The 12,200-nt window shown below is 64.4% G+C and overlaps 2 protein-coding genes across 4 annotated transcripts in view; one reads left to right on the top strand and one right to left on the bottom strand.

Annotated features, from left to right (window-relative positions):
- The window catches only part of LOC121086147 (dedicator of cytokinesis protein 2-like), a 77,185-nt gene extending 67,853 nt beyond the window's left edge, over window positions 1-9,332 (top strand). For both annotated transcript variants that reach the window (XM_040589455.1, XM_040589447.1), the window contains 14 exons: window positions 449-538; window positions 656-760; window positions 3,524-3,665; window positions 3,848-3,929; window positions 4,022-4,106; window positions 4,362-4,448; window positions 5,732-5,908; window positions 6,057-6,140; window positions 6,264-6,401; window positions 6,742-6,827; window positions 7,260-7,410; window positions 7,753-7,864; window positions 8,242-8,375; window positions 8,448-9,332. In XM_040589455.1, coding sequence (XP_040445389.1) covers window positions 449-538; window positions 656-760; window positions 3,524-3,665; window positions 3,848-3,929; window positions 4,022-4,106; window positions 4,362-4,448; window positions 5,732-5,908; window positions 6,057-6,140; window positions 6,264-6,401; window positions 6,742-6,827; window positions 7,260-7,410; window positions 7,753-7,864; window positions 8,242-8,375; window positions 8,448-8,534 — 1,560 coding nt within the window. In that variant the 3' untranslated portion in view covers window positions 8,535-9,332. The remainder of the gene's footprint in view (window positions 1-448; window positions 539-655; window positions 761-3,523; window positions 3,666-3,847; window positions 3,930-4,021; window positions 4,107-4,361; window positions 4,449-5,731; window positions 5,909-6,056; window positions 6,141-6,263; window positions 6,402-6,741; window positions 6,828-7,259; window positions 7,411-7,752; window positions 7,865-8,241; window positions 8,376-8,447) is intronic.
- A 250-nt stretch (window positions 9,333-9,582) lies between these two features.
- LOC121086173 (BCL2/adenovirus E1B 19 kDa protein-interacting protein 3-like) lies at window positions 9,583-12,175 on the bottom strand. 2 transcript variants are annotated; one of them, XM_040589547.1, is made up of 6 exons: window positions 11,773-12,175; window positions 10,999-11,125; window positions 10,778-10,907; window positions 10,598-10,692; window positions 10,319-10,468; window positions 9,583-9,980 (listed from the first exon to the last, which is right to left on the bottom strand). In XM_040589547.1, the coding sequence occupies exons 1-6, from the start codon at window positions 11,861-11,863 to the stop codon at window positions 9,932-9,934; spliced, it is 642 nt and encodes a 213-aa protein (XP_040445481.1). In that variant the 5' UTR covers window positions 11,864-12,175; the 3' UTR covers window positions 9,583-9,931. The 2 variants fall into 2 exon arrangements, with proteins under 2 accessions (XP_040445481.1, XP_040445474.1); XM_040589540.1 differs by lacking the exon at window positions 9,583-9,980 and having other exon boundaries at window positions 10,323-10,440; window positions 11,773-11,987.
- Window positions 12,176-12,200: the final 25 nt, after the last annotated feature.

Below are 12,200 nucleotides of genomic sequence, written 5' to 3'. Positions count from 1 at the left end.
CCCAGCCACAGCTGCCTCCTGCTCCAAGCCCCCAGCCTCAGCACGGCCCACCCACCCTCCCCTCCGCTGTGGCGGGGCTGGAGCTGTCCTGCAGCAAGCCCAGGCTGGGTGGTTCACCCCACAGCTGCCCACCTGTCATGGCTGTCCTTCCTATCCCACCCAGCCTCAGCCCCCAGCCCTCATACTGTCTGGGGCCCGGCAGCTGGGACACCCCAGTGGAGGGGTTTGTCTTGGCCAGGGGGCTCAGGTGCTGGAGGTGTTGGGAAGCCAAATCCTGCTGCTGCCCACCAGTGCCCAGCCAGACCACCAGCTTGCACAGGGAGAGCCCCCCCACCTCACTAAGGAGCAGGGCTGCGGGTGCCCCTGCAGATGGGGCTGGTACTCCCCCAGAAGCCCCCAGTGCCTCACCCTGCACTGTGGGGCTTCCACCCTGGCCCCATCTGTGCAGATGTGGGAGGAGGCCATTCATATCTGCAAGGAGCTGGCGGAGCAGTACGAGAGTGAAGTCTTCAACTATGAGATGCTGAGTGACATCCTGGTGAGTGCCTGGCCGGGCAGGGTGTGGCTGCCAGCAGAACAGGCTGGGGTGTCATGAGCCGTGGGGAGGGACCGGGGGTCTGCAGAGCCCCCCACTCCTGCTCCTCTCTCTCTGCAGCAGCGGGAAGCCAAGTTCTATGAGAAGATCCTGAAGGTGCTACGGCCCAGCCCGGACTACTTCGCTGTGGGCTACTATGGGCAAGGCTTCCCCACCTTCCTCCGGGTAAGTGGCCCCTGGCTGCCCCAAGGCCAGGGCTGTGCCCCTCACCGCGGTGCTGGTGATGGCTGGGTCCCCAGGGCAGATCGCTCTGGCCAGGCTGTCCCCAGCTGGGAGAGCTGGAGTGGGTTGGGCAGAGCATGGGGTCCCTGCCCGCTGGGACAAGGGTGTCTCCAGGGACACGCGAGCAGGGCACAGAGGGAGCTGCCTGGCCCTGGCTTGGTGCGGGCTGTGGCACGGGGTCCGCGAGACCCAGCTGCTTCGGCATGCTGCTTTCGAGGCAGGGATTTGCCAGGGTCAGCACAGGGTCTTGGCTGCGGACAAAAAGTATGAAGTGAGAAGCTGCAGCTCCCCGGTGGGTGGGGGGCCTCTGCTCCTCCAGGTTCCTGTTACCTTCTCTGGAGCCCTCCGGGAGCGGTGGTGGCTCTGGTGCTGTCCCTCCGGCTCTCAGCCCCTGCCCCAGCAGGGGTGTGTGTGTGTGTGTGTGTTTGTGCGTGTGTTGGATCCCCCAGCTCTGCCTCCTTCTTATGAATGAACTAACAAGACGCCGCACGTTAGCAGCGTAGCATGTAGCGATGCAGCACGTGCAGTGGGCACTGCCAGTTCTGCCAGCGGGGCAGCAGGCACCACCGCGGCCCCGTGGTGCCATCTGGCTCTGCCAGCAGAATGCGCTCTGCCCCAAAGGCAGCAGCTTGTCCCGTTGAGCCTTCTCCAAGGATGAGCGGTGTGGTGGGGCAGGCTCTGTCCCAAAGCTCCTCTGCTCTGTGCCGCTGCCCACAGGTGCCCAGCCATGCCTGGTGACACGGGTGGTGCCAAGTCCAGGTGGGTTTGCCTTTGCTGGTGGGCATCCTCCCTGTGCTGCCTGCCCAGAGGCGCTCGGTGCTCAGCTCCATGCCAGCCACCTCTGTCCCTGCTTGCGGGAAGGGGTTGGGAACAGTCAGACAAACCCAGCAGCTTCACTCTCGCAACAGCAGGGGTTGCGGTCCCTGTTCACAAACAGCTGGAGACAGACTTAGGGAAGAAAAGCAAGGCAGGGAAAGTTGTGCTTCTCTGTAACGCACACTCCTGAACTGTGTCCTTGGTGCATGGGGACACTGTATCTCTTGCTGGGCTGTCCCTGTGGCCCATGGTGAGGTGGGATCTGCTCCATCCCTGGCGCATGGCTGTACCTGCGCTGTTCCAGGGTTGTGGTGCACAGGTACGCATTCCTGCACCATGGCGTGTCTGGGCTGCACACAGATGGGTGTTGTACTGTACGCCTGGTGCAGAGATGCGTCTGTGCTAGCTGTGCTCTTTATGAACAGATTCAGGTACCTCCAGGGTCACTGCGGGAGCCCCCTACCCTCTCCCCATCCCCGCACAGCAGTGCTGTAGGCACGGGCTTGCTCAGCACCTCTCCCTTTTCCTGTGCTGGCCAACATGCTCCTGGCACCCACCTGTGAGGGCAGGGCTTGTCTTTCTGGGCAAGAGCCAAGTATTTCATTCCCATTCACTCCTATTACATTCCTTAGTTTTTTTAATCCACTCTGATACATGTTGGTGGGCTTCTTCCATCCAGTGTGTTCATCCTTATTTTCCTACCCCACTGTCAGGGCTGGAGTGCGTGTGGCGTCATTTTCACAGAGATCACAGTGGGTTTCAAGGGCTCCTTGCTCTCTCCTGGATGGTTTCTGTATCCGCAGACCCCAGTCACTGCGTGCCCAGCCACCTTCCCTCCAGAGTGCTGGCTGCCCGAGCCAGCCCATCCATTATTATAGAATCGTTTGGCTTGGAAGGGACCTTAAAGGCCATCTAGCTAGGGAGCCTGGAGCTGAACACAGTGCTGCAGGATGGGGTCTCACCAGAGTGGAGCAGAGGGGGAGAATCCCCTCCCCGGACCTGCTGGCCACGCTGCTGGTGATGCAGGCCAGGATTCAGCTGGTTTTCTGGGCTGCAAGTGCACATTGCCAGGTTGTGCTGACCTTCTTGCCAACCAACACTCCAAGTCTTTCTCCTCAGGGCCTCTCTCAATCCATTCTCCACCCAGCCCATATTTGTGCCTGGGATGGCCCCAACCCACAGGCAGGACCTTGCACTTGGCAATTCATGAGGTTGTCGTTGCCCTACCTCTCAAGCTTGTCCTGGTCCCTCTGAATGGCACCCCTTCCCTCCAGCATGTTGACGCAGCACGCAGCTTGGTGTCAGCAGACTTGCTGACGGTGCGCTCGATCCCACTGTCCGTGTCATTCACAAAACTGTTGAACAGCGCCGGTCCCAGTCCTGACCCTTGAAAATGGCACTTGCCACTGGTCTCCACTTGGACGTCGAGCCATTGACCGCAACTTTTACCACCCAGGCAATTCCTTAGTCATCAAGTGGTCCATCCATCAAATCCATGTCTCTCCTGTTTAGAGGCGAGGATGTCGTACAGGACAGGTCAAATGCTTTGCACAGCTCCAGGCAGATCATGTCAGTTGCTCTTCCTTCATCCACCAATGCTGTAACCCCATCGTAGAAGGCCACCAAATTTGTTGGGCATGATTTGCCCTTAGTCAAGCTGTGTTGGCTGTCACCAATCACCTCCTTATTTTCCATGTGCCTTAATTCTTTTTTCCTCCAGTTTCTGGGTTTGGGGAAATGTTTTTTCCAAGAGGGGGGGTCTCCCACTGGGCTGGGTGCTTGGCCTTGTCAGTGCATGCCCCCTAATGCACTGAGGCTTGCTGCAGCTGGAGCACAGAGCTGAGGGCTCCACAGGGCACTGGGATGGGCTGCTATCTTCCTCCCCCACAGAACAAGGTCTTCATTTACCGGGGCAAGGAGTACGAGCGCCGGGAGGACTTCGAGATGCAGCTGCTGAGCCCCTTCCCCAGTGCCGAGAAGCTGAAGAGCACATCCCCACCTGGCCAGGACATCACCGGCTCCCCAGGCCAGTGTATCCTCTCAGCATGGGGACAGGGCTGGGAGGGTGGCTCATTCCTGTGTGCATCCCACAGCACCTCCCCTCACAGCCCTGCACACAACCCTGGGGTTCTCCCTGCTCCAGGCCCTGGACCCCCTCTTCCCCGCAGCCCCCATCTGCTGTGATGCGTGCCTGTGGCTCCTTCACTCCCACAGATATCCAGTGTTTCACTGTGCAGCCGGTGGAGGAATCCAAGGTCCGGTTCAAGGACCGGAGCATCCCGGAGCAGATCACCAAGTCAGTGCCCCAGCGCAGAGTGGGTGCACCCGCCCTGGGAGGGGACAAAACAGGGGTCCTCTCCCACGCTCTGCTCCTTCCCTCCCCTGCAGTTTCTATAAAGCCAACCATGTCCAGAAGTTCAGCTATTCACGACCCTTCAAGAAAGGCCCAAAGGATCCAGACAATGAATTTGCAGTGAGTGCTGGTGGGGGCTGCCAGACCCCCAGCTGGGAGGGATGGGGACAGCTGGGGGGAGCCCTGTGAGGAGCCAGGTGTCCAGAAGAATGGGGATGCAGGAGAGACAGGGGTCACCCACTCCTGGGATGGGGAAGGTGGTGGTCCTGTGCCCACGGGAAGGGGATGTGGGAGCCCCCTGCCCCACAGGGCAGCCAGGGGTGTCCCAGGGTGATGGGGAGGAGGCCAGAGGGATGACTGCTGTCCTCCTCACAGACCATGTGGATTGAGCGGACAACCTTTGTAACAGCCTACCCCCTGCCTGGCATCCTACGCTGGTTTGCGGTGACCTCCACCACCACGGTGAGGAGCAGGGGTGGGAGGGGGGCGGGGGGAGTGGGGTCCTCCCAGGGCAGCCCTTCCATGAGCAGTGTTGTAAACCCCAGATCCAGGGGAGGGGAGTGCGCTGCTCCCAGCCCCTTCCACTCTTCCCAAGCTCTGGCAGCTCAAGCCAGGCTGCGGGGAGCATGTCCTGCCTGGTGCCCCGGCTGAGATCCTGCACCCCCTCAGTCTCTGCGCTCAGTGCAAACTCCATCCAACCCACCCAGCGCTCGAGCCCCCAGACCCCATGACTCCTAGCTTTCTGCCATGGTCCCTCAGGTGTGTGGCCCAGTGCACCTGTGGCACAGCAGACCCAGCTCCCACATGCACCCTCTGCCTGCAGAGCGGGTTGTGGGCATGGCCCCCTTCCCTCAGCTACCACCCCCACCAAGCAGCAGGGATAACCCCCCCTCTGGCACCACCTTAGCCCCCCATGCCACAGCTCCAGGGCTGATCTCAGGTCAGTGCCACGTGGGAACACCATCCCAGGCCACGTCCCCAGGTCACAGGGAAGGGTTTCTCTGTTGACACTGGGCACAGAGACCCTCCCAGCACTCAGGGCACTGACTGGTGCTGGTAGCATCAACCTGGTGACAGGCAGTGGTTGGTGTGGCTCACCTGCCGGGACACATCTCTGTGGGAAGCAGGAGACCACGTGTGGGGAGCGGCAGAGGCGCAGGGGGAGTTTCAGCAGACCGCTGCTACTTCTGGCGTTGCTGACAACAGCTCCACGTGTGGTTTTTACACCTCTGTCAGAGGGAGTTCTTGGCCAAAGCCCAGGGTGTTTCATGTGCTACAGCAGTGAAGGCATGTGAAGTCCCTAGCTGGGCTGTTGCAGAGCACAGGGGCTGTACAGCTGCGTGAGTGCTGCCACACACGCGCCTGCTGCAGTGCTTGGGCTGCACACGCCGCTGTTGCATGTTGCACGGCTGCCCCTGCCCAGTGAGGACAATGAGGTTTCCCTGGGTTTCCCATAAGCTCGCTGCTGCCACACGTCCCTCACCGGGCTTGCAGCCTCTTGCTGGCAGGACCAACGCTGCCAGCAGCCTGGGCTTGCAGCTGGTGACCAGCACTTCCAATGTTTGCCCCATGAGCCCTCCGCTCAGCTCCAGGCAGCCGGTGCCAGGGGTCTGAGGGGCTTCGTGGGGTGAGATGTGCAACCCCAGGGCCTCTCTCCTGCGGGGCCAGGGAGAGACCACCCTAACCAGGATGGAAAGGTCGCTGGGTCAGTTGGCTGCTGACCTTCCCTCCCTCCCTGGGCACAGACCATCATCTCCCCCCTGGAAAATGCCATTGAGACCATGATGAAAACAAATGAGAAAATTATGAGCGAGATCAACCGGCACCAGAATGACCCCAGCCTGCCCATCAATCCCCTCTCCATGCTGCTCAACGGCATCGTGGACCCTGCTGTCATGGGTGGCTTCGCCAAGTACGAGACGGTGAGGATGTGTGGGGGCCACACTGGAGCCAGCGCGGGTACTCTCGGGGCTGGTGACCGCAAGCACTGGTATTGCTTAGTGCTGTCCCCTGCCTACACGGAGCCGAGCCAGACCATCAGCGGGACTTGGTGGTGGGGGGGCATTGCAGGCTTTTTTCCAGGAGTCCTACCTGCAGGAGCACCCTGAGGACGAGAGGAACATCGAGAAGCTGAAGGACCTGATCGCCTGGCAGGTACAGTTTGCAGCATCCCTCCAGCAGCCAGAGGGGACAGCTGCCCCGGGCCACCAAGTGCCCAGCATCCCTGTCCCAGGGGAGCCCCACAGCCCAGGCAGACCCGTCCCTGTTCTCCCGCAGACCCCACTGCTGGCAGAGGGGATCCGGATCCATGGGCGGAAGGTGACAGAGGACCTGCGGCCCTTCCATGAGCGCATGGAGCAGTGCTTCGTGCAGCTGCGGGCCAAGGTGGAGAACCAGTATGGGGTGCGGGAGATGGTGAGTGCCAAGGTGGTAAGCAGGGTGCAGGCCCAGCCACGGCTTTCAGGGTGGCGCGTGGCACCCAGGGGATGACACTGGACAAGGTAGTGCAGGTCTGGGGCAGGAGGGAACGGCTTGATGGGGCTGCAGCTGCAGCAGCGACACACAGTGCATGGGTGACCTCGGGGTCTCTGCCTGCCCTGGGTGAGAGGATGGCACTGCTGTGGGGGGACCAGTACTGGCACAAATCCAGCACCAGGCAGCGAGGGCAGTGCTGCCCCTGCCTGAGCTGGAGGAAGGAGAGGAGAGGCTCTGCACTCTCATCCCTCCTGCGCTCTCAGGCTCCTTGTGCTCTCAGGTCTGCTTTGAGGCCCAGCGGAGTGGACGACCCCGGTCCATGGCCTGGGGACCTGACTGGGACCAGCTGAGCCAGGCTGGAGACAGGCAAGTGCTGTGGTGTGGCGTGTTGGCCCCAAGCCACCCCCTCTCACTGCCCTCACCCCTCCCTGCTGGCTTTTTACCACAGAGCCATCCTCACTGTCCTCTGCTCCAGATGCTTCTCTCCCACCTCCCCAGCCCACTGCCCTCCCAGTTTCCCTTTAGGCCAAGCTGCATCCCAGGGATCTGTCCTGCCATGCCACCATGGTGGCTCTGACCCTGGGGAGGATGGCACAGAGCAGAGACACTCGATGTGCAGCCCCAGGCTCACCTGGACACTGCAGTCACTTGAGCCATCCATGCTTCTTGCTGGTTTCACCCTGCTCTAAGCATCCGCTGCTGAGGGTGGTCACTCTTGGCCATGGTCTGGCTGGCCCATGGTGTAGCCCAGCTCCCCATGTCCCTGACCCTCCCTCACCAGCTGCAGTTACTCCACAGCATGGAGGTACCCTCGACCCCAAAGCCTGCCCCTCGCACCTCCGAGAGCGAGGACCGCAGGAGTGAGCGTAAGGAGAACCGCTCCAGCACCTTCTTCGGGTACCGGCGGCAGGACCTGTGCCAGTCCATCTCGGAGCTGCCAGAGCCCAAGGTGATGTTCAGCACAGCCCTGGTGCCTCCTCTCCACTCCAGGGCCCGCCTTGTGCTCCCCCCCAGGCATTCTGCTGCACCTGGAGACCCTGGCCCCGGTAGCAGTACCAGGCCCCAGGATGGACAGGACCCCTTGTGGGGCTGGTGGCAGCCCCCACTGTAGGGCACAGCCAGCTGATGGTAGGAGTGGAGGCTGGCGGGGCACAAGGCTAGAGACCGGTGCTGTGGGCAGGGTGCTGCAGGAGCATCACAGCCTGCCAGAGGCTGCTGTGCTCCTGGGGCTATGGGCGCTGTGGTGCAGCCTGCCCCCTGTGAGGCACTGAGCCCCCCCTCTGTGCCCCAGGATGAGAAGAGGAGATTCTCCCACAACATGAGCGAGAGCAGCCTGGGCAGCTCCCATGGGAAACAGCCCCCACCAAGCCGAGATGCTGCTGGTGCTCAGCCCAGCACTGCAGGTACTCCCCACCACGGCTGCTGGCTCAGGGTGCCTTTCCAGCACCCGCCCTGGCCCCTAGCACGGTAGTGGGGGGGGCTTTCCCTAGCCCCTACACCCCCAGCAGCATCCAGCCCTTGTATCTGTGAGCAGGGCTGTGCCCCCACCCCAGCAGTGCAGGTAGCAGCAGCCCCAGCTCTGCACCCCAGCACAGGTGCCCTCAGCCCCCTGCCCCATTTCCACAACGGCACAGGCACATCTTTCAGCTGGGAGCAGGCGGGGAGCACTGGGGTACCGAAAGCACAGCCGTGCTCCTGCAGGCACAAGTGCTGGCCCTGGCAGCCTAGGACCCCCCCCCAGGCTGGCCCACCCGCCCAGCCCCCTCCCCTCCCTGCGCAGGGCTTTCCCCATCTCCCACCGGCTTCGGCGGCCGCGTGAAGAGTGCCAGCAAGGTCCTGCCGCTGCCCCACAAGATCAGCCCCACCGTGTACGAGGCGTTCCTGGAGCAGAGCGACAGCGCAGCTGGAGGAAAGGTACCGCCTGTCCCCGGCCCCCGGCCCCCGCCCCCCCCCGCCGCCCCCTCGCTAACTGCCCTCTGCTCGCAGGCATCCACATCGCCGACAGCAGAAGGAAAAGGCCTGAAGTTGCCGCCGCCTCCGCCACCAAAGTCCAAGAGAATGTCACAGCTCTGAGCCCGTGGCCACCCCTGCCCACGGGATGGAGATGCCCAGGGTGCCCCTGCTCCCGCCTGGCTGCTGCGTGCACTGCCCTGCCTGGTTCTCGACTGCTGGACCACCCCTCGCCCACGTCTCTTGCAGTATTTACACCAGAAGCATCCTGCACAGCCAGGAGACTCCCCGTGTGCCCTCGTACCCAGGGTGGCACAGGGCACCCCCAGCCTGCGTCCTGCCAGGTCTGGCTATTCCCACCCTCCAGGTGCCCACCTGGGCCGGGACCCACCTGTCCCCCAGACACTTCCTTGGCCCACTGCTCTGCATCAGCCGCTAGGCTGGGCTCACCTTCCCGCTGAGTGGAGCAGCCAGGTGCCAGCCTGTGCCAGGACATCTCTCCCAGGCAGAGCTGTGTGGAGCTCCCACCCACGCAGCCCCTCCAGCAGTGCGGCTGCACTGTGGTGAAGAGGACCTTCCTCCCTCCCCCCCAGACCACACCACACACAAGGCAACAGGCCACTGTCCCAGCAGCATCTGCCGAGCTCTTCCCTCCCCTCCCCTCCTTTCCCCGCAGGGCTGCTCCAGTCACTCAGCCGCCCCCTCCATCCTGCAGCACTGTGACCACACGGGAGCCAGCCAGGCCTGCCAGTGGGCCTGGGCAGCGTCATGCTCCGCAGTGCCAGCTCTCCTGCTGGTATCTGCCCTCGCAGCCCTGCCTGCGCCAGGCTGGTGCTGCTGCCTCGGCTAGCCACGCTGGGCCCTGGCCCTGCCTCCCCGCTGCAGCAGGCCACGGCCCGCTAATAAAGGACTAACGCCTCAGCCAGACACCCTGCAGTGGGGCTGAAACCCCTGTATCAGCCGCAGCGCGCACTCCTATTCACGCACAGCCCAAGCAGGTGCCCCTCGCAGCCAGGCACCACCCCAGCACCATGCCCCAGCACCCCACAGTGCACACACTTGTTCTTCTGCAGAGAAAGCCCCCGGGACCCCAACACTGCTGGGGAGCAGGCTTGCTCTCCCCTGGCCAGGCTGGGCCAGGTCTGGCACGGTGACTGTCAGGATGCTGCTCTGCCTCCCAAGCTGGCACAGGGCTCTTTATTCGCACGTAGTGTTGCAGGCTCAGGAATTGTATTTACAGTCTTGTGTTAAAGAGGAAGAACCTGGACCCGTAACCAAGGGATGGGGAGGGCAGGGGCTGCCTGCAGCTGGGAGCTGCCATCGGTGGGTTCCTGTCTACGAGGGAGAGTAGTGTCAGCTCCCTAGGCTGGGCCTAAAGAAGGGACAAGGGGAGACGGCGCCTCGTGCCGCAAACACGAAGTCTGGGAGCAGCTGGGCTGCGCTGGTGCCTGGGCTCCCTCCACGCACTGAGCGGAGGCAAGGGGCAGTGGAGCCACCCATCTCTCGCTGAGCCCCATTCTTCACAGCGGGTTTGCCGAGGAGGCTGCCAGCCGCTTCCCAATGTAGATCCTGGGTTGAAGAGAGCGATGGTAAGGCACCTGCGTGGGGACAGCCTGCCAGGCCTCAGCGAGCCAGTAGTGTGGGGAGCAGGCAGCAGCCATGGAGAGGGCTGTGGCTTCTGGGAGAAGCGGTGCAGAACAGCACCCAAGGGCAAGCAGTCCAAATTCAGAAGCACCCCCCCCACGCCCCACAGGGACAGCCCCCTGCGTCGGGGCAGCCAGAGGCCCCCAGGACAGCTCCAGACTGCACAGCCACCCAGCAGCATGGGGCTCACCCTGCCTGTGCCCAAGGGGTCGGTTCTGGCCAAGACCACTTGGCAGCACAGGTCAGGCCCGTCAGAAACTCACCCCAGTCCCAAGGTCAGCACGTGGCTGAGCAGCAGCGAGGGGATGAAGAGCAGCAGCAGCTCTGAACTGAAAAGTCTCTTCTTTCTCCCCACTGCACCTCCCTGCAGGCTCCACAGCACTGGCTGGGGGGAGCACACAAAGGCAAACTCCCTGGGAAAAATGCATGGTTAAAGGGAGCATGAGGGAAGAGGGCAGAGTACAGCAGGAGGGGATGGAGGCAGCAGGGCAGTGGCACCGAGGCAGACAGCAAGGGCAGAGAACGGGTGGCACAGGCCTTACTTTGGAGACAGATGCTGAGGGTGGTGGGCACAGGTCCAGCCAAGGGATGCAGGCAGGCGTCGCTCCCTCCGCTCAGCTTCCTCTGGCACATCCCGCTAAAAGGGGGTGTGGGGCAGGTTAGATCAGGGGCACAGCTGGCACAGCCCTCAGGGCGCAGCATGGAGGGGGCAGCATTCTTACCTGTCGGGGGTGGGGGCAGCCCGGCTGGGGCTGGCTGCAGGAAGGGAGCAGCTCACTCTTCCCAGGCTGCTCACTCGCCTGGCTGGCTCCGTTGTCATCCCAGGCTGGGGAGCCCAGCATGAGCATGGCGCTGCAAACACAACCCCGTCGGTCAGCAAGCCTGCACCACCCGCCCTAGCCAGGCAGGGCTCCAGGGGCCCGGGTTCCCGCTCAGCACTCACCAGTCACCACTCTCCGTCTCCAGCTGGGCCTCCAGCAGCATCTGCTCTATGTCGGCGTGGCAGGAGGAGAACCGCGAGGGCACAGGCTCGGGGCACCCTGGGCCACACCGCAGCTCCACCCAGGAGCCTGGAGGGGCCGTCAGCCCAGCACCAGCCTGGCCGCCCACCCGCTCTGCCTCCTTGGCTCCCGCTCTGGCCTGGCCCAGGTGCTCCCCGCACCGCTGCCCCGGGACCACCGAGTGCGGTCTCTGACCCAGGACGTCCTGGGCGCCCCTCCCCACCCAGGGCTGCTCCTCAGCGTGTCACACTCCCCCAGCGACCCTCACCCACCTCTGCCCCGGCCCCATCAGCCCCCCCCCCCCCCCCCCCCCCCCGATCCAGCCCTGTCCCGGCCCCCATCAACCTCCCCCCGATCCAACCTTGCCCCGGTGCCCATCAGCCCACGCGGGACCCCCATGGAATCGGCCCCTGCAGCGTACCCCAGCCACCACCCGTGAGCTCCGGGCTCCCCCCGCCCCGGACCCCCCGGCGCGCCCCAGCCCACCCGGGACTCCCGCCTGGGCTCGCCCCCGCTCCCCGGCGCACTTCAAGCCCGCTCGGGACTCCCGGGGTACCCCCTGACCCCCAGCCCCCGGCGCCCGCCAGCCCACGTGGGATCCCCGTTGGCCCGGCTCCCCCGCGCACGCCGGCCCGCCCGGGACCCCGGTGCCCTCCCCCCGGACCCGGCCTCCCGGTGCAGGCCAGCCCACCCGCGGCTCCCACCGCCCCACGGACCGTCGTCTCCGGCGCACGCCATGGCCCCGCGGGTGCCGCCGCGCTCAGCCCCCGCCGCCCTGCCGGTCACGTGACGCCCGCGAGCCCCCATGTAAATAAAACCGCCGGCACCGGCGGCCCGTCTCTTAAAAGGGCACCGGCCGCGTCCTCGGGGGCCCGCGGCGAGGCGGGAGCGCCGGCCAAGTCCCGCACCCCGCCCCCGCCCCGCCAGCCCCGCCCCGGTGGCGCCGCCGCCGGCCGCAGCCCGCCCGGCACGGGAGGCGCCTGGCCCGCCGCGTTGCCCCTTTAAGCGGCGCCTACGTGCGGCGAGCGAGCGGGCGGCGGCCGCGGAGCGTGCGGATCCGCACGGAGCCGGGCTGGCCCTGCCCCTCCCGCCCCGGTGCCCGCCCCGGCACCGCCCCCCGCTCCCCGCAGAGCCGAGCCGCGCC

Source organism: Falco naumanni, chromosome 1 (assembly GCF_017639655.2).
Source record: "Falco naumanni isolate bFalNau1 chromosome 1, bFalNau1.pat, whole genome shotgun sequence".
NCBI lineage: Eukaryota > Metazoa > Chordata > Aves > Falconiformes > Falconidae > Falco > Falco naumanni.
Note: the sequence above shows the minus strand (reverse complement) of the source record. Positions and strands in the feature narration are given on the sequence as shown.